The sequence below is a fragment of the Rousettus aegyptiacus genome, unplaced genomic scaffold, assembly GCF_014176215.1.
Source record: "Rousettus aegyptiacus isolate mRouAeg1 unplaced genomic scaffold, mRouAeg1.p scaffold_m13_p_1, whole genome shotgun sequence".
NCBI lineage: Eukaryota > Metazoa > Chordata > Mammalia > Chiroptera > Pteropodidae > Rousettus > Rousettus aegyptiacus.
The window spans coordinates 98598486-98622461 of record NW_023416284.1 but is presented as its reverse complement, the minus strand read 5'-3'; the positions used below and the strand labels follow the sequence as shown (position 1 = coordinate 98622461).

The window sequence follows — 23976 nt, the reverse complement described above, 5'->3', positions numbered from 1 at the left end:
CTACAGACAACTACTTTTGTTTCTTTTCAAGCATCCATCCACCTATCCGTGTATGCATCTATCTATGCATCCATCCATCCATCCATCCACCCACCCATCCATCCACCCATCCACTCACCCACCCACCCATCCATCCACCCATCCACCCATCCATCCACCCATCCACTCATCCATCCACCCACCCACCCACCCATCCATCCCTCCATCCATCCATCCATCCACCCACCCATCCATCCATCCATCCATCCATCCATCCATCCATCCGTCCATCCAACCATGCATTCATCTCTCTGTGCATTATATTCACCCACGCATCCATTATATCCATCCATCTTATCTATGCATCCATCAGATATTTATTGAGCACCTATATTCAATGTTTTGCATTTAATCTTGACAGAAACTCTCTGAAATGGATATTATTCTCATTTTATACATGAGGACACTGGGACCCCAGGAAGTTAAGAAGGTTTCTGAAGGTCATGCAGACAGTAGGCAACAGATCTGGGATTCAGCTCTACCTGTTTCAAAACACATGCTCTTAGTGTGGAATCAAATGGCCTCCCTTGGTGTCCCCAGTGCCTAGTTCTGAGCATAGAACAAAACAGCCCGCGTGAACGGGCATGCTGAAGTTCTGGAATGGTGAGTTCTATAGTTCTGTTCTTTCTAGTTGCAGCCTGGTGGTGGGAGGTAATGCTGAGTTTCTAGTCCTACTGGCATTTGCCACCAATAACCTGACGTTGCCATTACCACCCTGGAATGGAGGCTTCTTCATCATACAGCTTGAAACCTTGGCACATCCTTGTGTATTCTCTCTATCTTACCAACTCTGTCTGCTTCAGAGTGCAGTCTTTTCTCCCATAGGAGAGAAAGTTCTAGGTACACACTGGGCCATTGCATTCAGTTCCACCAGTTTCCTCCAGTTGACTGGGCTCTTACACGCTTGCTTCTCAGCTTCACCGCAGGACGGCCAGCCCCCTTTTTACTCTGACCCCTTTATTGGCCTTTCTTTCTGAGTGTTAGGGTTAGCCGCTCAGTTTCAGGTTAAAACTGTCTCCTCGGGACTCATTGGCTAAGACAAGGATGTGAGTACCAGTCGTTTACCTGGTGAGTGACCCCAGGAAGCACCAGTAGTGGGGTGGACTAGTGAGACGGGGTGGGTGGGGGGGCACAGAAACCAATAAAACATGTGTTAGGGATCAGTGATTGCTGCAGGCACCTGAAGGCTCAGTCTCCTTGGGGACCTCTGTAGACTGAGCTTTGTAGTTACCCCACGGCTGGGCAGGGTGAGGGAACTGAGTGTTTATTCACTCGCTCCCCTCGCTATTTGGCTGAGAGATGCTGGGGGAGGGCAGGGTGCTACTTCCATTGCCTCTGGCACAGATGCAGGTGCTGGTAGCTGGAAGTGCTCAGGTGGGCCGGCTGACCATGCGTGCCCAGGGGATGTGGCTGGGGTCCTCACAGCCTCTGCCGCATTCAGTAAACCCAGGTCCGGTGGTCTGGCCAGTTCCTTGGAGTGTGGCTCTTGGCAGCTCTCTTCCTATAGCACACTTCTCTCCATGCCCATGAAGCTCCCACCCCCTCATCCCCAGCTGCCCTGGCAGGCCCTTCCTGCTGGGGCCATTCACCAGTACCACATTCACTGTGTTCAGCAGATCCTTAAGGAGAACCTACTATGTGCCAGGTGCCCTGGAGAAAAAGAGGAAGCTGTCAGGGTCCCTCCAGGCATTCACGGTAGCGGGAATGAGGTCCTTCCTATGGGCCAGACTCTAGCAGCCCTTTTCAGGTCCCAGCTGAGGCGAGTGGACTTCTCTGTGCTGTATCCTCTCCTAGAAGTGGAACAGATGTGCTGGGTAGAACATTGCCTGGAGCCACCCTTAAGTTCCCTCCCAGCTCTGGTATCCTGAGACTGGGATTGTAGCGGTTCTTCCGACTTCCTTTTCCTTTCTCTCACTGCCTCTGCCTCTTCCCGTCCTGGGACCACTAGCCAGCCCCATGGCTGCCTAATGGCTGCCTTCTAGTTAGTTGGGAACTGAGCCTTCTAGTGCCCTGCTCCCCACCCCACTGTGTCTCTGTGGAGAACCAAATGCAATTCACAGGGCGTGTGTGTGTGTGGGGGGGGGTATTTTAATCAGGGGCACCCTTCTTTGTCCATGGTGAAGGCTCTGCCTGGTACCTGCTTCTTGGAGAGAGGCCTCCTCCCTCTTGACTGCTGCCCTCAGCCACAGACTCACACTGCTACAGTCTCATGCCTTCTGGGGCCGAGGGAATGGGAAGAGTTAAGAGCGGAAAGTGGAGTGTAGGTAAGGCCTTCTGGTGTGGGAGATGGCGAAGGGCAGGTGACAGGGTCGGGACAGGTGCTGGGCCTGGCCGGTACATTCACACTGAAAACTCCTTACTGGGCTGCGCAAGCAGGCATGCCAAATCCTGGTCCCTTTGACTCATCTCTCCAGCCGCCACCCACAGCCTTCCCCCTGATGTTTTCACTTTCAAACCAGGTTTGGCCAGGGCGTTCATGCCGGGGTGGTAGGGGCAGGAGTGTGTCTGCCTGTGCTGGCCGATCTCATTACCCTTGACATCATTCCCCTACTTACTAATGCCACCTCTTCCCCAGCCCACGGGCAGGGCTGGTGCTGGCAGCCACCCTGTACCTGCCGCATTTGGATAGAAAGGTGGCTCTGCTTATTGCGGGCTGGGAGAAGAATGGAGACGATTTGCATAAGGACTGAGCCGAGAAGTCGATGATGAGGCTTTCTGTTGGTGTCTCAGGTTGGGGCTTCAGCGTCTTTGATCCAGGGAAGAGCATAAGGCAATTGCCTCCTATGTGGGAAGCTGGGGAAGAGGAGGACTCGGAGATACAAATGGTGGAAGATCATGAAAAGGACAGAGTGGAGTTACTGGTGCTCCTCCCCCACCCGACACACTAAACCGGAGCGCTTGGTTCTTCTCTCTGCTCAGCCAAGGGCACAGTGCTGCTATTGGACTCTAAGGACAGGGGGAAAAAGGGGTGTATGAGCTGCTGTGTGCATTTTGAAAGGAATGCTGTGCTGCTGTTTCTCTCATACCTCGGGGCCCGGGGCGATAGGGCCAGGTGGAGCAGCAGCTCAATCACTCCTTTAGTTGGTGGGGCCATGGCTGTCAAAGGTAGTTTCTCTCGTCGGGGGCGAAGCTGGTCTTCAGAGCACGTCTCCTCTGGCTTCCTGATGGAGATTGGAGATGGGGTGGTGGTGCCAGTGGAGTGTCCCCGGGCAGGGCAGGAGCAAACCCTAGTTCTGGGGCTGGGGCAGCTGCCATGACTGGAGAAGCCCTGGGATGGGTGAGGGCTGGGATAGGACTCAGGAGAGGCAGCCCCTGGGTGATGTACCCTTAGCGACTGTTCCCAGAAGCCGAAGCTCATGGGCGGGAGAGGTCCCGCCATAGGTGCCTGTAGTGTGGGGAGAACTGTCTGTGGTTCTCCAGAGGCCTCTGCCTGTGCCGGCTGCCCTGTCCTGCCCCCACCAGGCGTGAGTCAGACCGAAAGCAGAAGCTGCCAGACATTGCGCAGGGTGAAGCGAGGCAGAACCAACTGCGCTATTTTGGAACCTGGTTAATGCTTCTCCCCTACCCACCCCCACTCCATCCACCCACCCATCTCTCAGGCCTCCCACCCACTCCTGGTTGCCAGTACTTTGCCTTCCTCACGGGGTCATAGTTAGGATAGGACTTGATTTCCCCTGGAACAAATGTGGAGGCAGGTGCTCGAGGCCCCTCCCCTTGCTGGACCTCCCCTTCATGGCCGAGAGAACTGGCTTCTGGGGAACCAACCTTCTGGGGTGTTGGGAGTCCAGTGCCCCCTTCCGGTGGGAGCTCGCAGGCAGGGCAGCCTTGAGGAGAGGACGATCACCAGCTTGAGCACTGGCCCTCTGGCACTCGCCCTCCCGTTGGCCATCATTTTCAGGCCAGCTGTCAGCCGCCTCTCCTAGGAGTGTGAGCTGACAAGAGCTTCAGGTTGGGGATCCTCTCCCTGTAGTGACTCTCAAAGGGTTAGGAGGGATTTCTGAACTCAGAGGGGAGATATTTTGGGGTCAAAGACCTTTCCAAAGCCCATGACGTCGCATACTCTGTAGCAGCCCTAACCGACTCCTCCACTCCATGGTTCTTTCTTGGGCATCCTAAGCCTGCCTCAGGTTCCGACCCACGCTGTAGGGGTTTTTTTTGGAACCTTCACGAGTCTGGGGACCCCTATCGGTCCAGCCTGTAGTGGTGAAAGAAGTCAGTAGGGTGTGCTTCTGAACTGAAGATGAGGGTGTAAAGTTAGGAGCTGCCCGTCGCCCATCTGTGAGTAGGGGTGTAGGGGTCCTTGCTCCCCCCGCCCCCCGCAGCTATGTGGTTGGGGAGAGGGTAGGCTTTGCCCTTGTTGTGTGTGAGTGTGTGTGGGAGATGGGCACAGCCTCCACCGTGTGTTGCTGCCTCTCAGGGGGACCCCGAGGTCAGAGTTCCACCCTGCTTTTTGGGGTGGTGGGTTTCATGCATGGGGGGGGGGGCAGACAGCAGGCATGTTGCAGGTGACCAATTAGAATGTGGGTCCTTATCATCTTCTGGTGAGCAGGGCTTGGGATTCTGATCGCTCAGATGGATTTGGGCCTTAGGCATGAGAAGGACAGGCGACGCGACGTGAAGAAAAGCATGGTCTCCTGGGCCAGCCGCCGCGGGCTTTAGCGACCCCCCTGCCTCCTGGGGAACACGTGGTACACGTACATAGACACACACTGTCCCTCCAGGTCATCCGCTCTCTGCTGGAGCTATTCTTTGAGCAGGCAGATCCCGGGATAGTGCGTATGGGATGGCAAGTATGCATGTGTGCATAATGGTGTGCGTGTAGGAGATGCTGTGTGTGTGTGTGTGCGCGTGCGCGCGGGTGCGTGCATGGATCTTACGTGGCCTATCTGGGTTGCTTTCCCCCTGGTAATCATATCAGCTTCTAGACTGATTCCCCACAGTTTCCTTCTGCACCCAGCGAGTACCCAGGGCAGAGCCAGCCTGGAGCCCTGCGTTCCCACCTCCACCTCGGCTCCTAGGCCTGAGAGTTAGGGCTGTTTGCTACCATTCAGTGTGAGGCTTAGAAGGGCCCTGCCCGTCCCTTAAAGTATCTCTCCCCACCAGGAGTCTATACCTTCTACATGTCTCCTCCACATGTCACCAATTTTCATGTTTTGAACCAGGTGACCGAAGCCTCAGAAGGCTGCAAGTGACTTCTAGCAGCCCACAGATCTCCTAAGATGCCATGGTAAAGTGCAGATTCTGACTCAGTAGGTCTCAGTTGGAGCCTGAAAGTCTGCATTTCTAACCAGCTTCCAGAGGATGCAATGCCAGGGGATCATGCTTTGAGTGGCAAGGACTTAAAAGGTCCTCTCCCATCTAAACTCCATCCAGATCTACGCTGCTCATCGAGCCAGGGAACTAACGCTCATGGACCATCTCCTAGGTGCCAGGCATGTCACCCGCTTTGGCTCCTTTGATCCCATCACCTACTCTGAGGGAGGTGTCATCCTGTTTTACAGATGGGGCAACTGAGGCTCTGAGAGGTTAGGTAGGGGGCAAAGCCAGACCTGAACTCTGGTCCATTGGTGTCCAGAGCATATGAACATTTCACTAAACCCAACCATCTGCCTCAGACCAGACTCAGAAAGACTAGATGCAGCTGAGGGGATGGGTGAGGGGATGGACCGGAGCTGGCAGGGAACTGCAGGGGGCAGCCCTGGGGGGTATGGGGAGTGGGGGCGGGGAGAGCAGCGCCTTGAGGGGAAGGAGGGACGGATTGGGGGATAATGCTGGAGGAGGCCAGAGCTGAGTGGGGCTTCCCCACCTGCCTAGCCCAGAGCCCCTTCACTAATGGGCTTAAGGCTCCCTACCCGCCTCCTCAGGGCCTCTCCAGACACACCCCACACACAACGCCCAGCACGCTGCCGTGCTCTGTGCACTCATGAGCCTGTACAGGCAGAGGTTGGGTGTGCAAAGTCCCTGGCCAGGTGCCCCAGTTCCACTGCCTACAAGCTGTGTGACCTTGGGCAAGTTGTCGGCCTCTCCGTTGCACAGTTGCTCCCTCTGTGAAATGGGGCATACATTACTACTTCCCTCATGAGCGAGTGGTGTTGCTTTGAGGATTAAATGAGTAATATATATCAACTCAGGACAGTGCCTGTGGCATAGTGAGCAGTCAGTATGAGAAATAAAGAATGCCTGTTGGTTCGTACCTGGGAGATAATAGGCCACCCTCTGTGAACTTAATACAGTTGTCCCTGGTCATAGATACTTTCCCTCTTTCATGTTCTTTCCTCTTCCAATGTCTTCTTTTATTTAGCAAAGCCTGGATACTTCAGTTATAAAGAAGTTGTTTTCACAGTACCCAGAGGCAGATTAAACTTTTACAAAGGGGGCCAAATAGTAGGAGTGCGTTTGCAGTGTACAAGCCACAGGGAGACTGGAGAGGCTGGCGTGGATGGGGCAGCAGGCGCTGAAGGAGAGGAGGTCCCCAAGAGCAGGGGCAGGAGCAGGCACTGGCGGATCTGGAGCTCTGTGGAGCCTGGGGCAGGGCGCTGGGGCGGGGTAGCTTAGGCACTGGGGTGGGGTTTGGTGTGAGCCTGGGCCTGAGAGCCCGGAGAGGAGCCAGAGGCCATTCCGTGGTGGGGGCGTGCTCCTCTGCGCCCCTCGTGCCTGCGTCCTTTCACACGCGGACTCAGGGACCCTTCCTTGGCCAAGAAGCCTGCAGACGGAAAAGCAAAGGCTGGGTCCCTAAGGCTGCTGCATAATTCATCTCCATGGGTCTCCCTTGTGGGCCCTGGTTTCCGCATCTGTGCTGAACCTGGTGGTGGCCACACACCTGGGAGAAGCCTGGGCTCGCATCCCCGTTTAACCGTGTTCTTGCCATGTGACCTTGGACAGGTCACCTGCCCTTTCTGAGCCCTTGTTTTTTCATCTGCCAGAGATGCTATTTGTCCTGTGAAGTGTTTGTGGAGGACGAATGAGGTCTGACATAAGTCACATGCTTAGCACAATGCCTGGTCCATGGTAGGGACACAGGGAGTGTTTGCTCCATGAGAGAATGGGTGATGGTTGAGCAGTCAGGTCATTGGAAAAGCACCCCTGAGTCTTGTTCTGGGAAGTCTAAGGGGTGGGGTGGGGTAGAGGTTCCGAAGAAGAAAGCTGACTTCTCTGGAAGCGTTCTCGGAGCTGGGGAGACTGGTAGGTGGCCAGGAAACAATGAGAGAACAAAGCAGTGTGGACACAGGCAAGACACTCAAGTGGACCAAGCGTCCAGGAGTGGGGTGCAGGGGAACAAGAGAATGAGCAGTTTGGTCCCCTTGCTCCACTCAACCCAGGAGAAAGGCAGCTGCCCACTGAGGGGCAGGGTGAGAGGGATCTGGCGCGCGCGCGCGTGTGTGTGTGTGTGATTGTATGTGTGAGAGAGAGAGACTGAGATTACATGTGTGGCTGAGCAGTATCTGCACATATCACAAGGGTGGACAGCCCCCAGGACCTTTCTGGTTTTCTGGTTTTTCCTTTTCATGCTTCCATCAGCTACATATCCTCCCATCACCCTGTCCTTCAAGGCCCAGTGGCAATTCTCCTGGTGCAGGCCTTAGGCCAGTCTCCGGCTGGTCCCTGTGGGACAGGACAGACATCTCTCTGGTCTGGGATTGACTTCAAAGCTGCACAATTGTCTTGCCTTGCTTGCCCTGGGACCAACAGGCCGGCCAGCCAGGAGATGCCGGCTCCTACCTCCTTTCCTGTGGGAGTGAGCTGCGATGTGTGGCTGCTGGGCCTGAGCTGTGGGCACTGGAGGCCACTAAGCAGGAGATCCCAGCTCTCCTCTCCTTCCTTTCCCTCTTTCCCGCCTCCTGCCTCTGTTCAACTGAGATTCAGAAACCAGCCCCTGACTGCACTCCCCCTTCCCCGGCCCTGCAGCTTCCTGTGAGGTCCTGCAACTGCATCCTGGAAAGGCAGGCGCTCCGTGTGGTGGAGTGGAGTGCGTCCTGGGTCCAAGTGCTGCTCTGCTGCCACATCATGCAAACCACCCTTTGGAGCACTAGCTTCCTCCTATAATTCACTATTTGTTCCCCAACCTTTATTCATCACAAACAGAGGCCGATAAGCCTGTGCCAGGGGTGTTCCCACTTGACAGAATGGTTATGTTGCATAAAAGATACAGAGGACCACGTCTTGCATGATAGCCTTTATGTTTGTCCAAGGTCAGGTGATACTCGGCCATGGGGATGGAGGTCAGACTGGAGGATCCCTTCAGGGTGGACCCTTTTGGGGGGAAGTCCTGGAGGGAACTTTCCAGGGTAATGGAAACATTCTCCATCTCAGTCTAGATGGTGATTGCACGTGGGTATGCACCTGTAAAAATTCATCAAGCTGTACGTTTGAAATCTGTGCATTTCCGGGATAAATTATACCTCAATAAAAAGGAAAAAGGCCAAAATATCGAAATAAAAATGTTAAAAGTACATATACCACTGACCTCATTCCTATTTCTGATACCAAATACCTTCTAATCAAACTTACTAGGGGGCGAGTGTGACTTCCACTTGCTCTTTTTCAATATTGGAAGGAGCCAGAAGGCCCCACTGTTCCCTTTCATGACCTCTGGGGAATCACTGGGCCAGATAACATAACAACAACCTGCTAGTAAGCATCTCCAGTGTGCGGGCACTGCGCTTAGTGCTCTGTCCACTCACGATCTCTTTAGAACCCAAAGGGCATCATTATCCACCTGCCTCTCTCATAGCACTGCTGTGAATTATGTGATCTACAAGTTTTGGAAAAGAAAAATTTAATACCCAAGGCTTTTGGAGAGGAAATAAAGAAATTGCTGGCCCAGGCTATCCTGTCCTATTTTATAAGGAGCGACAAAGCTGGGGTCAACACTAGGAGGCTCTGCCCCGTCCTGAGGCCTTGATATGGGGTGTGTGTGCATGTGTATGTGTGTGGGGGTGGGGGAGAGGGAGAGGGAGAGGGAGAGAGAATGGGTGGGACCCTTGTCTCAAAAGAAACTCAAGAGGAAAAGGAAGAGGAGACCTGTCCAGGGATGCCCCCCGGTGGGCATGGACAAAGTGTCAGTAAATAGCGACTGTATGGGGATGTCTGCCCATGCTTTCACCCTTGCAGGGGCATCCCAGCTTAGGTCACAACAGCTCTGTGGGAGAGGGGACCGCAGCTGGTAAGCCCCACTTCACTGATGGAAAGACCGAGGCTAGGCTCAGACATTGAGTCACGCCTAAGAATTCTGATGGCAAGTTCCCACCGCATCTGATGGGTAGAACTGCTGGCTCCTGGGAATCTTATGACATCTTCCCACCCCTAGTACTCTTTGAGTTCTGCCCAACTGATGCCCTAAGGCCCTGCAGAGACGTGTGACTGCCACGGTAATTTGGAGTGGCTTTTTCCTCAGGCATGGGATTGTGTGGACATTCTTGTGCCTTTTCCTGGTTCATCAGGTCTTCTTCTGCTGCCTCCTCGGCCACAGGGGGCTCAGAGAAGACAAAACAAATCCCAATCCCGGAATCTTCCCCTCTCTTCCCTTCCCAAGGCTGAAAGCTTGCGCAGTTGGTCACAGAGTCCCTCCCCTGCCTCAGGGAGCCTCGGCACCTGTTTAGAAGGCCCTCTTTTAGTGGTCAGTTTGATTTCCCCTCTGCTACACTGCACAGCTCCTGCACAACTAATACTTTGTAACAGACTGGATCAGAAGACAGCTTCTTCCGACCACAGAGGCACAGAACCTAATAAATGGCTTTAACAGGCATCCTGGCCTCTGGGCTTGCACACTTTGTTGTTTCAGCAGCCAGACATATGTTTTTCTGGGAATACAGGAAATTATCTCTGCCCTTTGAGGAAGGGCAGAGTTTTTTCTGCTTGTGTTTGGAGATTCCAGACCATTCTATCATCACGGGCACCCTGGGCTGGACGAAAGAGATCAGATATCAGCTGAAACCCTGATTGTAGGGGGCTGTCTTCAGTGGAAATCCCTAAAATAAAAAGCGGCACCCACCCCAAAGTGCAGGACCAAGGCCAAAGTCAGTCTGAGGGTTAGCGTGGTGGAGCCATACTGCCAGGGTCCATCCAGCCTCACCCCTTGTTAGCTCTGTGACCTTTGGTAACCGACAACCTCTCTGTGCCTGTTTCCTCATCTGTAAAGGGTAGGCAGTACTGGTAATCGCACCTGATGTCATTGTGATAAATAAGGTGCTTTGAATAATACCTGGAGCATAGTAAGCACTCCATAAACATTAGCTATTTATAGAAAATATTTTCCCCCAATTAGATATACATGTTAATTATAGAAAAAGAACAACATTCCAAAAGGTAAAAAGAAAAAAAAAAAAAACCCTCGTGACCGCATCATACAAAGATGTCAGTAAGATTTTTGTATATTTCCTCCAGAGAGGTTTTACTACAATCTTGCTTCAGGATGTTTTGTCATCTGACTTATGTTACTCATTGTAAATGTAACATTCTATCGAAAGAGGCACATCTTAATTTATCTAACCACCCTATTGCTAGACATTGAGATTAGTTTTTATTTTTCTCTATATAATGTGATGGGCCTTTTTATGCAAAAAAAGCATTTTCTGCATTAGGATCACTTTCTCTGGCCACTGGATATTTTTTAAGCCTTTGCTACATATTGCCAAATTGCTTTTCCAAAGAGGATGTATCCAGCTTCACTAGGGCAGTTGTGTTGAAGCTGCCTGATACTAAAGGTGCTTTAAAGTTGTTGCCTCACTTGGGTGGGAGGGTAATTTGTTCAACTCTTCTTTTAAATTATTTGCTTTCTTTCATTCTTATGTAAAATTTTTTTTATGAAAGTATAACACAGAGACAGAAAATAGTACTAAGTGTGGGTGAGCAACTGGATACATTTTTGAGGCTCCCAGGTCCCCAACACCCACATCAAATTAGAGAACGTTCCTAGCTGCCCCCCAGCCTGTCCTGTGCCACTTCCCAGTCACACTCCCAAGGATAACCAGGATCCTGACTTCTAACACAGAAGGTGCCTTTAGCCTGTTTTTGAACTCTAAGTGCATTGATCATACTCTTTGCATTTTTGCATCTGGCTTCTTTTGATCAACATCACGTCTGTAAGAACCATCCGAGCTGTGAGTGGCAGTAGCTGGTTTACTCTCCTTGTGAAGGGCATTCCAGTGTTTGACGTACCACGCTTCCTGATCGGTTTTCCTGCTGATGGACTTTTGGGTGTTTTGCAGTTCGTGCTGCTATCCGTAGTGCTTCTGTGGCCATTCTAGCACATGTGCTCTCCGGGGCACATGGATGCTTTTCTGTTGGGCATACACTTAGGCAGAAAAATTCTCAGGGCAGTTCAGGCCCCTCAAGTAATTGAAGGGATCTGTCTCAGGTAAGGGCAGTTTGAGGGGCACTGCGTGAACATTGCGCCCCCTCCCTGCCAGAGGCTGTAGTAGAAACCGAGCTGGACCCTGGGTCCATGTCCTAGAGCTCCAGCTGGCATGTGGCTCTGGTGGCCAGTCATCGTCCTCACCCAGGGTCCTCAGCTGGCCTAACAACCATTGTGCTGAGCAGGACAGGGCTTGGGCCAGACTCCAGGTAGACATGGGGTACCCCAACTTTGAACATGATTGGAAGCAGGTTGGGCCCCTCACAAACCCCTAAAACCTGCCCTGATTCCTTTTTCTTTATTTTAAAAGAATCACACAAATAGCACATAATCATATCCTAAGAGTTAAGTGATTCAAAAATAGAGAAACTATAAAAAGCCCTCTTTACCACTCCCAACTCCACCACCCCCTCCCCAGAAGTAACCACTCTGAACAGTTTAGACTGTTGGGGGAGCCCAGAATAGTGGAGAAAAAGTGGGGGCTGTGAAGCAGGTTGCCCGATTCAAATCTTAATTCTTTTGCTTATCAGCTGTGAAACTTTGGGTAAATTACTTCGCCTCTCTGTGTGTCTCAGTTTTTTTCTGAAAATTAGGGGCAATAATAATAGTCATCTTGTATGGCTGTTGTGAAGAATAGATGAGTTAAGTTTTGAAAAGCACATAGACCAGCCCTGATCCATGGCAAGCATTCAAGAAGTATTCTGATCCTTCTAATCTTTTCTACACATTTACCCATTTCCTGCCTAAATGGCCTAAGGCTGTACATTTTATTCTGAAGTTTGCTTTTCCCACTCAATGCTATATCTTTGAGATCTTTTTTTGTTTGTTTGTTTGTTTTTTTGTTGCTATATAAGAGACTTTCCTGTTCTGGAGCCTTCTTTTTCTTTGTCTGTCTCTTAGGGAATCCAGTGATTTCTCCTTATTTTCCCTCTCCCTCTGTCCACATCTTCCCTCGGGAAAGCTTCTGACCAGCCTGTTCATACTGAAGTGTAAATGACTGAGGAGGGAGGCCAGTAAACACAAGCCGGTTTGAAACCAGCTCTGGCCCTGACCAGAGGAGCACACAGTTTTGAAAGGGAGCCTAGTATCCACCTACTATTGAGGGCCTAAGGGCCTGCTCCAGAGAATTCCTGCCCCTCTCCAGTCCCATGGAAAACATAGCAGGAGCTGACATTTCAGCTGAGAATTCTGCGCACTTGCTGTGTCTCCTTGAATCCTCACAACAACCCCAAGAGGAGGTGGATCCATTTTACCAGGGAGAAAAGCGAGGCGCAGAAAGGTGAAGTGGCTTTCCTAGAGTCACCCAACCAGTGTGGGCAGAGCGGGGACTTCGGCCTCATCTAATAGACTGTGAGACTCATTTTGGTCACAGCTAAGCTAGAACCCAGACTCAGAGCAGAGCTAGAGCCTGGTGGGAGGTTCTGGGTGGACAGCAGTAGGAAGCAGCCTGTGGGTCCTGAGAGAGCAGATGTGGGTTCGTTGTCACTGGCTGAAACTTCAGCCCCTGCTGCGTTTTCCATGGGACTGGGCAGAGGCAGGAGTTCTCTGGGGCATCAGACGCCCTGGTCCCCTCAGGGGGAGGGCGTTCCCTGGGGGAGGGGGCATGGGAGGAGTCTCTTCAAGGCAGCACCCCAGCCCCAGTGTCTGCACGTAGTGGATACTCAGGCTGCTGGTGTTACTGAGGACACGCATCATGGGCCCCTTCCAGGCCTGGTGGGTCTGGAGGTCAGATGGTGGGCAGAGGTCCAGGGGCATTTTGGTTCTCCTGTGTCCCTCCTCTCAGTTCTTTTTGCCCAGACCAGGCATCGGGGGGAAGGCTTTGAGTGGCCTCTCAGCCTTTGAGAGTGAGCAGATGAGCTTGGAGGATCGGGGGGTGGGGTATGGATGCCCAGGGTCTCTCCTGGACCACCTCATCTACCCTTGGATCCCCTCAGGTCCTTCCGTAAATCCTATATCCACCTCATGTAGGCCAGAGGCTCCAGGGGAGGAGGGTGGGACTTAGTGGGAAAAGCAGCTCTGTGACAGCTTTGATAGTGGAGGCGGGGGCGGGGAAAGCCTCACTCTCCCACCCTTCGAGCCACCCTCTGTCAGATGACAGCGGGCAGGCTAAAGCTACCCACAGTCTTTGGTGTACAGACCTCTTGCCATTTGCAATCTCTGGTACCCTCTCCCAGGAGGCTCACACAGACCCCGCGGGTGGTGGGGCAGGAAGTCCTGAGTCCATCTTACAAATAAGCAAATCGAGGCTGTCGCAGCCAGTGCAGGGCTGAGCAGGGCCCGGTCCAGGTTCTTGTGGCAGAATCAGCTCTAGCCCAGCCCTTTGTCAGAGAAACAAGGGGCTTGTTCTCCCCTAGTTCTCCCTGTACCGGCTGGCACTGCCAGGCCCGGTCCTCTCTCCCCCCGCCAGGGACCAACTGAAGTGAGATTGTTCCTGAGATGAAGGGGTCCCCAGCGCCGCTGTGTGAGTGTGTGGATGCATCTGTGAGGGGAGATGGCTGGGCTGGGGTCAGAGCATATGGGGTCTGGTGTGGAAGGTGGGCAGTGGGGGTCAAAGACAGGCTGCCCCTCTGTAGGGGAACAGGAAAGGGGTGGAGGCTGCAGCTGTATCCCTGCTACGGGACAAAGAAGGGGGCAGAAGGGAGGTGTCTGTCCTTCTTTCCTTGAAGACTGTGCTATAGGGACCTGGGTAGAGACCCCTGGGCCTGGGGCAGCCCCATTACTAATCCTTGGTCTAGCACGGCAGAGAAGGGAGGAAGGAGCTGAGGGAGAGCCACAGAGTGCTCAGACCTCAAGGCAGACGGTGCTGTCCCACTGTGGTGGTAGAGGGAGCCCTGGGTTGAGGGTCAGCTGGCTTGGGCTCCATTCCTGGCCCTGGATCGACCAGACATGCAAGCTTCTTCCCAGCTGTGCATGGAGACGCAGTGGTCTCTGTACCCTCTCCCTTCCCTGCCCAGCATGGCCTGGGGAGCCAGATGCCCCGGGATTTTGTCCCAGCTTCTGTCCCCGTCACTGCAAGACACTTAACCTCCCTGTGCCTCTGTTTCTTCTTATCTGTAAAAGGAGAACGACCAAAACTACCTCATGTTTGAGGTTAAAGTGCTCGGAACAGTGCCCAGCACACAGTAAATGCTTAAATAGATGCCGATTATGATTATTTCCATGATCTGGTGATTTTCATTGAATCTTTGTCAGTACCTTCCACTAATGATTGGCATTCGGCAGAACGTGTCCGCCTGTGCCGCTTTCCTCGGCTACCTGCAGAGGTCTGAGCCTAATTCTCAGGACCCTGGGGTGCAGCTCTGGCCTCTGGTCTACACTGCAGCTGACCCTGCCAGTCCATTACTCACCCATTCAGCCTACCAAACGCCATGTGCTGCACAAGACACATTATTTCTATTTAACGCCCTCAGAATCTTCTGAAGTAGAAACTGTTTACAGACGAGGAAACTAGCGCTCACAGAGGTTAAGTGATTTGCCCCAGGGCACGCAGCAAAGTGGCAGAGCTGGGATTCAAGCCCAGGCCTGCCCTGTTGATAGCACTTGCTCAACCACAGAGCCTCTTGCAATATCCTTGAGATGGGACCCTCCAGCCCCTGCCAGAACCTGTATGGCGTCTGAGCACCCTTAGGGACCGTACATTTTTTTAGAAAGTCTCAGCCCAGTCCAGCTAGGAGGGACCTTAAGCAATCACCTGGTCCAGCCCTATCATTTTGTTCATGGGAAGATGGAGGCCCAGAGAGGGTATGGGATGTACCCAAGGTCACTTAGTAAGCTAGGGACAATGTGGGTCTAGCTGCAGGACATAGTCTGCCCTGTCCTCTTCCAAACTAGATCTGGGGGCTTTAGTCTCCCTGTCCCACTGAGACCCATCGAAGGTCAGGGCTGATGTGCTGGGTGGTAGGAAGCCCTCCCTGAGCGCTGGCAGCATCAGGTGCCCTGGAGCGGGCCTCCCTGCACGGAGCTGTAGTAGCCTGAGGACTTATCTCTCTCTTACTGGACTGTAGACTCTCGAGCTCAGGGACCTAGTAGGCTTCATGTTGTATGGCTAGAGCCTGGTTCCTAAGTGGTAAACATTCCCTGCATATGTTCACAGAACATCTACCCTCCCAGGCCCTGAGCTAGAGGCCAAAGGGGTGGCAGGAACAAGACAGACAAAATGCCTGCCTTCAGGGGAGTTTGCATTCCTGGTGAGGAGGAGATAATGAAAGAGCTAAGCAAAAATGCATACTATTTAAGATGTCGATTGATGATAAGGAAAAACATAAAAGAGGGAAGGGGTATTGGGAATGTTGGGGACCAGGTAGGGATTTTGCAATTTTAAATAGCGAGGTCATGGAAAGTTTCTGTAAAGTGACATTTGAGTTTTGGAGGAGACAAAGGGCATCCCAGGCAGAGGGAAAAGGGCAAATGCAAAGACCCTGAGGTGGGGTCAGAGGGGTCCACAAGGTGGGTGCAGATCCTAGAGGCCCTCTTCTGGTAAGTACTTCAGCTTTTAGTACGAGTGAAGTGGGAGCCATGGAGAGTTCTGAGCAGAGGGAGGGACAGGATCCCTCTCATTACTGAGTTGTGAGTAGAATGTTGTGGGGCAAGAATGGGGAGGGGGGGATCTGAACATTAGGAGACTCATTCGGGAAGCCAGATAGGGTCTGGCGGAGGCTGGGTGCACTCTGGTGGCAGCAAGGTGGTAGCGGACAAGGATGTATCTGAGGTCAGATCTGCCAGGATCACTCACCATGTGGTGTGACAGAGAGAGGAGTGAGGCTGCCGCCAAGCTGCGGTGAGTGAGGAAGAGGGAGTCTCTGCTTCTGGTCCAGGAACCAGGGAACTTGGATTCAAGTCTCAGCTCTGTCACCCACTTGTTCGGTGACCTTGGGCAGATCCCTTCCCTTCTCTGGACCTCAGTGTCTTTCTTCTCCTGTACAATGAGTATGATCCTGCTTGTCCTGGCCCCCTCCCCAAGCCCCAGTGCTGTGAAGGGGACACGTGCCTCACAGACCTGCCCCCTGTCCACAGGGAGCCGCACCAGCAGCCGCCATGGCATCGCGCATTGGGCTGCGCATGCAGCTCATGCGGGAGCAGGCGCAGCAGGAGGAGCAGCGGGAGCGCATGCAGCAGCAGGCCGTCATGCATTACATGCAGCAGCAGCAGCAGCAGCAGCAACAGCTGGGGGGGCCACCCACCCCGGCCATCAACACCCCCGTCCACTTCCAGTCTCCGCCTCCTGTGCCTGGGGAGGTGCTGAAGGTAAGGCCTGCTCAGGCCTGTTCGCTCCCGCCAGAGGCCTCGGAAGCCCTAGAGCCCTTGCTTTCTCCCCCTCCTAGGTGCAGTCCTACCTGGAGAACCCTACTTCCTACCACCTGCAGCAGTCCCGGGACCAGAAGGTGCGGGAGTACCTGTCCGAGACCTATGGGAACAAGTTTGCTGCCCACATCAGCCCAGCCCAGGGCTCCCCGAAGCCTCTGCCAGCAGCCTCCCCAGGGGTGCGGGCTGGACATGTGGTGTCCTCCTCAGCCGGCAACAGTGCGCCCAACAGCCCCATGGCCATGCTGCACATCGGCTCCAACCCTGAGAGGGAGGTGAGTGAGGAGCTGGTCAGTGGCTGCCACCAGCAGAGCTGGTGCCACGCATTATGCTCCTGGGACTCCTGGTCTAATGGTGGATGCAAGGTGCTGCCCTCAGGGAGCCCCAGTCTGAGGGGGAGAAACAGCCCTGCCCTCAGCAGGCCCCAGTCTGAGGGGGAGACACAGCCCTGCCCTCAGCGGACCCCAGTCTGAGGGGGACACAGCCCTGCCCTCAGTGGGCCCCAGTCCAAGGGGGAGATATCATCCCTACTTCTGAAAGCTCTGCTAGAGAGAGAGAAACAGAGCCTCATCCAGGAAAGCCCAGCATACCTGTAAAGCCACGTCCAGACAGGAGGTATATAAAGCAATCTCTCTGGGCAGCTTGGCTCATTGGGAAGAGGCTCGGCCTGGGCCTTGAGGCCTGGGGGACCTGGACAGCTCACCCTCTCTCTGGGCCTGTTTCCTTCTCCCCTAGAAGAGCAGATCGAGTGAGGTGGGTTCCTAGGTGCCTTCAGGTCAGCGGCTGTTCCAGCGCCCCTTCTCCACCCTTCCCCTGGTGGACCCTCCCTAAGTGGACTTTTCTCTCTTTCAGTTTGATGTCATCGACAACATTATGTGTCTGGACGATGTCTTGGGCTTCATCAATACTGAATCTCAGATGCCTAATACGGTACTGCTGGCCACGGTGGGGTGGGTGTGTCAGAGGGGAGGGGCAGAGGTCCTACCTGGCTCTGAGTCTGGAGAGAGCTAGAGACTGCGTCCTCAGCTGTAGACAAGAGTTGCCTCTATCAGATCATGTAATGAGGGCACAGAGCTCAGCAGAATTATGAATCCAGAGGGATATGCCTCAGCCTGCATGCGTGATGGGGTTTCAGCAAGGATTGGTGGCTGGGCAGTCACGGAAGGCTTCCTGGGTGGGGGTGGTGGCAGGAGGCACTGGTGCTGGGCCTTAGCAGAGGGGAGGTGGGGAGAGCATTTTTGGAAGGGAACAGCGTGGCCACAGGAAGGTCTAGAGCTGGTGAGTTCCTTTGGAATCTGGGGCTCCCTTCCTCCACTGAGCCTAGGGCCCAGCAGACATAGGCCCGTGTCCCTTACTCTGTGGGGCAAGTGACATGAGGCTGGCTTCGTCTCTCTCCTCCAGCAGCCTCCTGGCAGTGCGACCCCTCACTGGGCCTTCTGGGCAAAGGGCAGGTAGCCGGTGGCAAGGAGCCAGGATTGGAATCAAGAGGTCTGGCTTCTGGCTTTGGCTACGACCTTGGGAAGTTTCTTCACTGTTCTGAGCCCCAGTTTTCTCAACTGCAAAATAAGGATGATAACTTCTACCCACAGGATTGTGGGAAGATTAGATAAGGCAAGAGATTAGGGGCTAGCTCCACACAAGGGTAACAGGTATTTACATTGAACAGGTGGAATTGTAGGTGTTTCCACCCCTTTTTTGGAGGTCCTGAACCTCAGCTCCTTGGGCCTGAGCCTGTTAACCAAGATCCTGACCCCAGCCCATGCCGCCAAGGGAAAGTCCTCAGTTTTGCAGTGGGGAGTCAAGGAGTCAGTCCTCAATCCCCACAGCCCTGGTGACATTGCCCAGTGGCTCAGCAGGAGCTGGCCAGGGCCAGTCAGGTCTGAAACTACTGCCAGCAGGCCCATCGAGGGCCAGGAAGGAAGAGAGGGAATGAGGCAGGGCACAAGTGTGTGGTCCCTTTAGTAGTTTCTGTGTACCCCATAGGGTGCCTGTGTTCCATGTAGGGTTCTGGGCCTGTGCTTTGCTCTGTGGCAGGAGTTGGCGAGATCTTTCCAGAGTTTACATCCGTTCCTGTCAGGCCCCTGCTTAAACCGCCACTGACTGCCCATCACAAAAAAAAATCCCAGGGTCTTTGCAAGTTGAACATGGCTCTCCAGAATCCAGCCTCACCTCCCGCCCAGCCCTCATCACACTCTGTGCTGCTTCTACAGCTTGAGCTGCTGTGACCACCACACTCTTTCCAGCCTCCATTCTTTGCTCAGCCCCCCACCCCACCCCCAGAGTGAATCTTGCTCAGGACTCAAGTTCCACACCCTCCAGGAAACCTTCCAGAACCGCCAGAATAGATTAGGTGACCCTTCCCTGGACTTGCTAATGCCAGAGGGTGTAAATCCTCTCTTGTACTAGCCACCTGGTTGATCAGTCTTCTGTGGCTCCAGTGACTCTAGGCTGCAACTCTTAAGGGGCTGCGTCTTATTCAGCTCTGGACTCTGCAGACTTTCGGGTGGAATTGCTGGCTGAAGAGGCCCAGGGTGAATTCTCACATCCCTGGTGCTGGCTGCAGACCCCTTAAAGCTGAATCTGTGGCCCAGGAAACACCAGTATAACCTCCCCCAGGTGTCCCTGGGAATGGCTGTTCCTGGGACGATGGGCCCTGGGGAGGGTGCCTCATGGAGAGGGGGCTGCTCACCAGGTCCCTCTCCTTACCTCACTCCACAGCTGCCCCTGTCCAGCAGCCACCTGAACGTGTACAGTGGTGACCCCCAGGTCACAGCCTCCTTGGTGGGTGTCACCAGCAGCTCCTGCCCAGCCGACTTGACCCAGAAGCGTGAGCTTACAGGTACCACATCCCTGCCTCCCTGTGCCCTGGCCCCCTCCTTTCCCCTCCTCCACTCCCTCTCAGCTCCTCTCTTTCTCTTCTGGCTTCCAGATGCTGAGAGCCGGGCCCTGGCCAAGGAGCGGCAGAAGAAGGACAATCACAACCTAAGTGAGTCCTCCCCGCCCCGCCCCTTCCCCCTACCTCCCTCTCTACCCTCTCACCTGGGCTAGCTGAAAGCCACTCTGACCTGCACAGGTTCTAAGAAGCCTTCTCTACCCAAGTCTTTGGTGTGACAGGGCCAGTTCAGGCTGCCCTCTCCAGGAAAGGGTGGGAGCGGGGCTCCAGGGAGGAGATATTCATGAAATCCCCAGCACTTCAGAGTGAACGAGTTTATCAGATTGTTTTCTTTAGGGTGTGGAACCTGGGAATGCCAGAATAGATTAGGTGACCCTCTGGGAGTGAGTTCTGGGCAGTGGGGGAGGGGGGGTCCCACCCCAGGCAGCTTTGCCTGCTAACAGCCTGACCAGGGCCGACGTTGCCCCCCTTGCAAAGCCCCGACCCCCTCACTCCATAGAAATCCCATTCTGTTGGTCACTCAATACTTCTCAGAAGGGCTAAGGCACCCCTTCTTGAGCTGGCTCTTCTCCCCATTTGGGGTCCTCATGCCTCTAATTGCTTCCTCTGGAATTTTGTACCTTTAGTTGAAAGGAGACGGAGGTTCAACATCAATGACCGCATCAAGGAGTTGGGAATGCTGATCCCCAAGGCCAATGACCTGTGAGCAGTGTTTCTGGGGGAAGGGTAGGGGCAGGAGCAACCAGCCCAGTGCTGGTTGCCAGGGGGAAGGGAGGGAAGAGAATCTCTCAATTGCTGCCTTCTAAGAGCTTATCATCTATTTGGGAAAAGAAGGTCCGTCTGTCCAAATCAGGAAACTCAAGACAGATGAACAGATGTTCCAGAAGTGAGGCTGGGGAGGGGGGCTTCCTGGAGGAGGAGTCATGCTGGGAAAGTATGGTGAGGACTTTGGACTGGTGTCCTTAATCCACCTGGTGTCCTTAGTCCATGGGTAGGAGTAGGAGGGCCAAAGACAGGTATGGGTTTTGGTGGCAGAAAAAGAAGGCCTGGGCAAGGAGGCTGTTCTGGATTGCTTGGTTCCATGGGATTAGTGAGGTGGGTGGTGAAAATGAAGTCACCTGGGAGAGCCTGTTCTGTGCACATGGAGATTAGCCTCCTGCACAAATAGGGGTTGGCTGGCTCTGGGGTTTGTGGGCTGGGACAGGAGACATTGGCTTCTGAAACCAAAGCAGGGTTTTACTTCTATCCACCGAGTACAGGGCAAATACTTGGCCATTCTGAACATGCTCCTCTCATTCTGCGGGCTTGCAGGGACGTGCGCTGGAACAAGGGCACCATCCTCAAGGCCTCCGTTGATTACATCCGGAGAATGCAGAAGGACCTGCAGAAGTCCCGGGAGCTTGAGAACCACTCTCGGCGCCTGGAGATGACCAACAAGCAGCTCTGGCTCCGCATCCAGGTTTGGCCCCTGCACTTGGACTTCTTGGGTAGTTCTGACTCCTGACCCCCTGGCCTGGCCTCTTACCCGAGGGGCAGTGCTTACACTGAAGCTGTGGGAATGATGCCATGAGAAGGGAGGATGTATCAGTCAGGATGTTATGGTTCGATGACAAACATCCTCAGCAACTTTAAGCTCCAAATATTAGCTGGAAGTACTGTTCTGTGAGACCTTCATTCTGGGACCCAGGGTGATGGACAGGTACATCTTAAAACTATGTTATTCTTAAGGTGACACTTGTCACTTCCCTTACATCTTCTTGATCAATGCAAGTACATGTGTATAGCTAACCTCAAGGGAGCATAAAATTGCAAATCTACCACGTGTGGAAGGCAGAGAGCTGGAACTATTTAGTTGATAATATTAAGAATCGCCATGGGGAGGGGTGTCAAACTAAAGAACAAAGACTTGAAAGAGTCACTTGGAGCCATGGTTTCTCGTCCTGGCTCTGTGATGAGGGCCTCTGTCCCCTTTGGATCTGAAGCTGGTCATCTATACAAAGGGCAATTGGACTGAAGCTTTTAAACTTTGTATTTTATCTCTCTATTTTCTATTTCTCATAATAGATACTATAATTTACATTATAATCCAGCACACATAGCCACACTCAGGGTGAAAGATCAAAGTTTCATCAAAGAACCCTCATCCTTAATAGATGCAATGCATTCTGGTAATTTCTAGTCTAGTCTAGTCTAGGCTAGTCTATTTCAATTAAAGAAAATAGAAAGCTGGTCAAGACTCACTACAGTGGTTTTGCAACCTACTAATGAGTTGTGATTTGTAGTTTGATAAAACACTGGTCTAGACTCTAGCGCTACCCTACGCTGAGACATTTTGTGGTCTTGGGTACCACGAGGGGAGGAGCGAGGGGTGGGGGTGCAGGGAGGCAGCTGGTGCCCATGGATGGGCATCCTGAGCCCTCTGTCTGCCCCACCCGCAGGAGCTGGAGATGCAGGCTCGAGTGCATGGCCTCCCCACCACTTCTCCATCGGGCATGAACATGGCCGAGCTGGCCCAACAGGTGGTGAAGCAGGAGCTACCCAGCGAGGAGGGCCCAGGGGAGGCCCTGTTGTTGAGGGCTGAGGTTCCCGACCCTGAGTCATTGCCAGCTCTGCCCCCACAGGCCCCGCCACCCCCGCCACCCCCGCCACCCCAGCCACCGCAGCCACCATCCCCATTCCATCACCTGGACTTCAGTAACAGCCTGAGCTTTGGGGGCGGGGGCGATGAAGGGCCCCCAGGCTATCCTGAACCTCTGGGGCCAGAGCATGGCTCCGTGTTCCCCAACCTGTCCAAGAAGGACCTGGACCTCATGCTCCTGGACAACTCACTGCTGCCCCTGGCCTCTGACCCCCTCTTCTCCACCATGTCTCCTGAGGCCTCCAAGGCCAGCAGCCGCCGGAGCAGCTTCAGCATGGAAGAGGGCGATGTACTGTGACCCCGGCTGCCCCCACGCTGGGGAACAGGGGCAGGCTTTGGGGCTGGGAGGGCCGGGGCCACCTCCCTCTGCCCCTTCAGGCTGCACTTGTGTGTGAAGTAGCCACCTGCCCTGCCTCACTCCTCCCTGTCAGCCCCCTGTTTGGACTTAGCGCCCGCTTGGCAGCCTGTGGGGCCAGGAGAAGCCCCCCACCTGGCTCAGTACTCCCCAGGGCAGCCCTCTTGTCAGAGCTGGGTGGGAATAGGCCTTCGACCTGGCTCCCGGGGGGTGTGCTGGAGGTAAGAGGTCTCAGGAGGGTCCTATCTTCTGAACCTGATTTCCCCACACCCACCCCTGCCAATGAAGGAGGACACATTGGAGCAGGGGTTTCAGGAAGTTCCTTCTCTTAGGCGGCAACTGGTCCGGGGGGTGCCCAGGCTCGCCTTCCGGGGACTTGGATAGCAACAAGCCTGTCCTCCAGCCTGGCTGCCCCCCTCACACAGGCGGGGCACTCCCACCCCCCTTTGGTGCTAACGGCTCTCCACCAGGTGGTGTGAGGGCGGGGGGGTGGCCGGCAGAGGGGGCTCTGGGTTCAGGTTAGAGTGTGGGGTCACGGCTGGAATTGCAGCTCCCCTCCAGGCTCCCCACTTTGTGCCTTTAGTAAACACTGTGCTTTGTACCTGCTTGTCCTGTCTCTTTGGAGTGGGTCTGGGGCTGATGGAGAACAGAGGAGGATTCAACCCAGTGGATTCCTTTCTGGATTCAGAGTTCGAATGCCTCCAGTGGGGCATCAGGGTCGCAGGACACAGAGAGGATGGAACAAGCCATCGCCTGGTTCCCGCCAGCTCCCCAGCTGTGCCCCACGGAATGCTGGCAGTGTAGCTAGCCTTACTCAAGGGCTTGAGTGCTGATGGGGGCGCTGTCCCTCCTTACAGCCACAAGATGGCGCTGCAGTCTTGCTGGTCTCTTACCTCCAGCTGTGGCCTGAGCCGGCTGAGCAGGATGATGTGGGGGGCCTGGTTTCTCATAAACCAAATCTACTGCTCTTAGCTGCTGGTCCAGGCTGCCCTGGCTGGGGCAGGGAACATATTTCTCCTGTTCCCCACCCCCACTTCTAGTGGTGACCTCTCCAGATTCTTCCCCCTCTTTAGGTGGGCTGAGACCCTGCTTGAAAAAACAGGCAAGGCCAGCCCCTCTGCTCTCTCTCTGACTTAGTGTCTCAAGCAGGACAGGCTCCCTAGTAACTGAGGGGCAGTGTCCTTCTATGGGTTTGGGGATGAAGACTCTCGTGAACTGGTTTGGGAGGAGGCAGGCACACGGGGCTCTGCATGGAGCCAAGGCTTCTACTCCCTGCTCCAGCCAGACAGTGAGGCCTCGGCAAATCCTTTCCTCTCTCTGGGCTTCAGTTCACCCACCCCACAACAGTACCCAAGGGCTTCTGCTCCAAGATGCTGGGACTGTATAACCTCACCCAG

General features: G+C 54.1%; 1 protein-coding gene across 1 annotated transcript in view; it reads left to right on the top strand.

The window, feature by feature from the left end:
- TFEB (transcription factor EB) overlaps positions 1–23180 on the top strand; it is a 45380-nt gene extending 22200 nt beyond the window's left edge. The window contains exons 2-9 of the mRNA XM_016128662.2: positions 16406–16636; positions 16714–16968; positions 17546–17623; positions 19412–19532; positions 19623–19679; positions 20213–20288; positions 20898–21045; positions 22025–23180. Coding sequence (XP_015984148.2) covers positions 16427–16636; positions 16714–16968; positions 17546–17623; positions 19412–19532; positions 19623–19679; positions 20213–20288; positions 20898–21045; positions 22025–22522 — 1443 coding nt within the window. The 5' untranslated portion in view covers positions 16406–16426 and the 3' untranslated portion in view covers positions 22523–23180. The remainder of the gene's footprint in view (positions 1–16405; positions 16637–16713; positions 16969–17545; positions 17624–19411; positions 19533–19622; positions 19680–20212; positions 20289–20897; positions 21046–22024) is intronic.
- Positions 23181–23976: the final 796 nt, after the last annotated feature.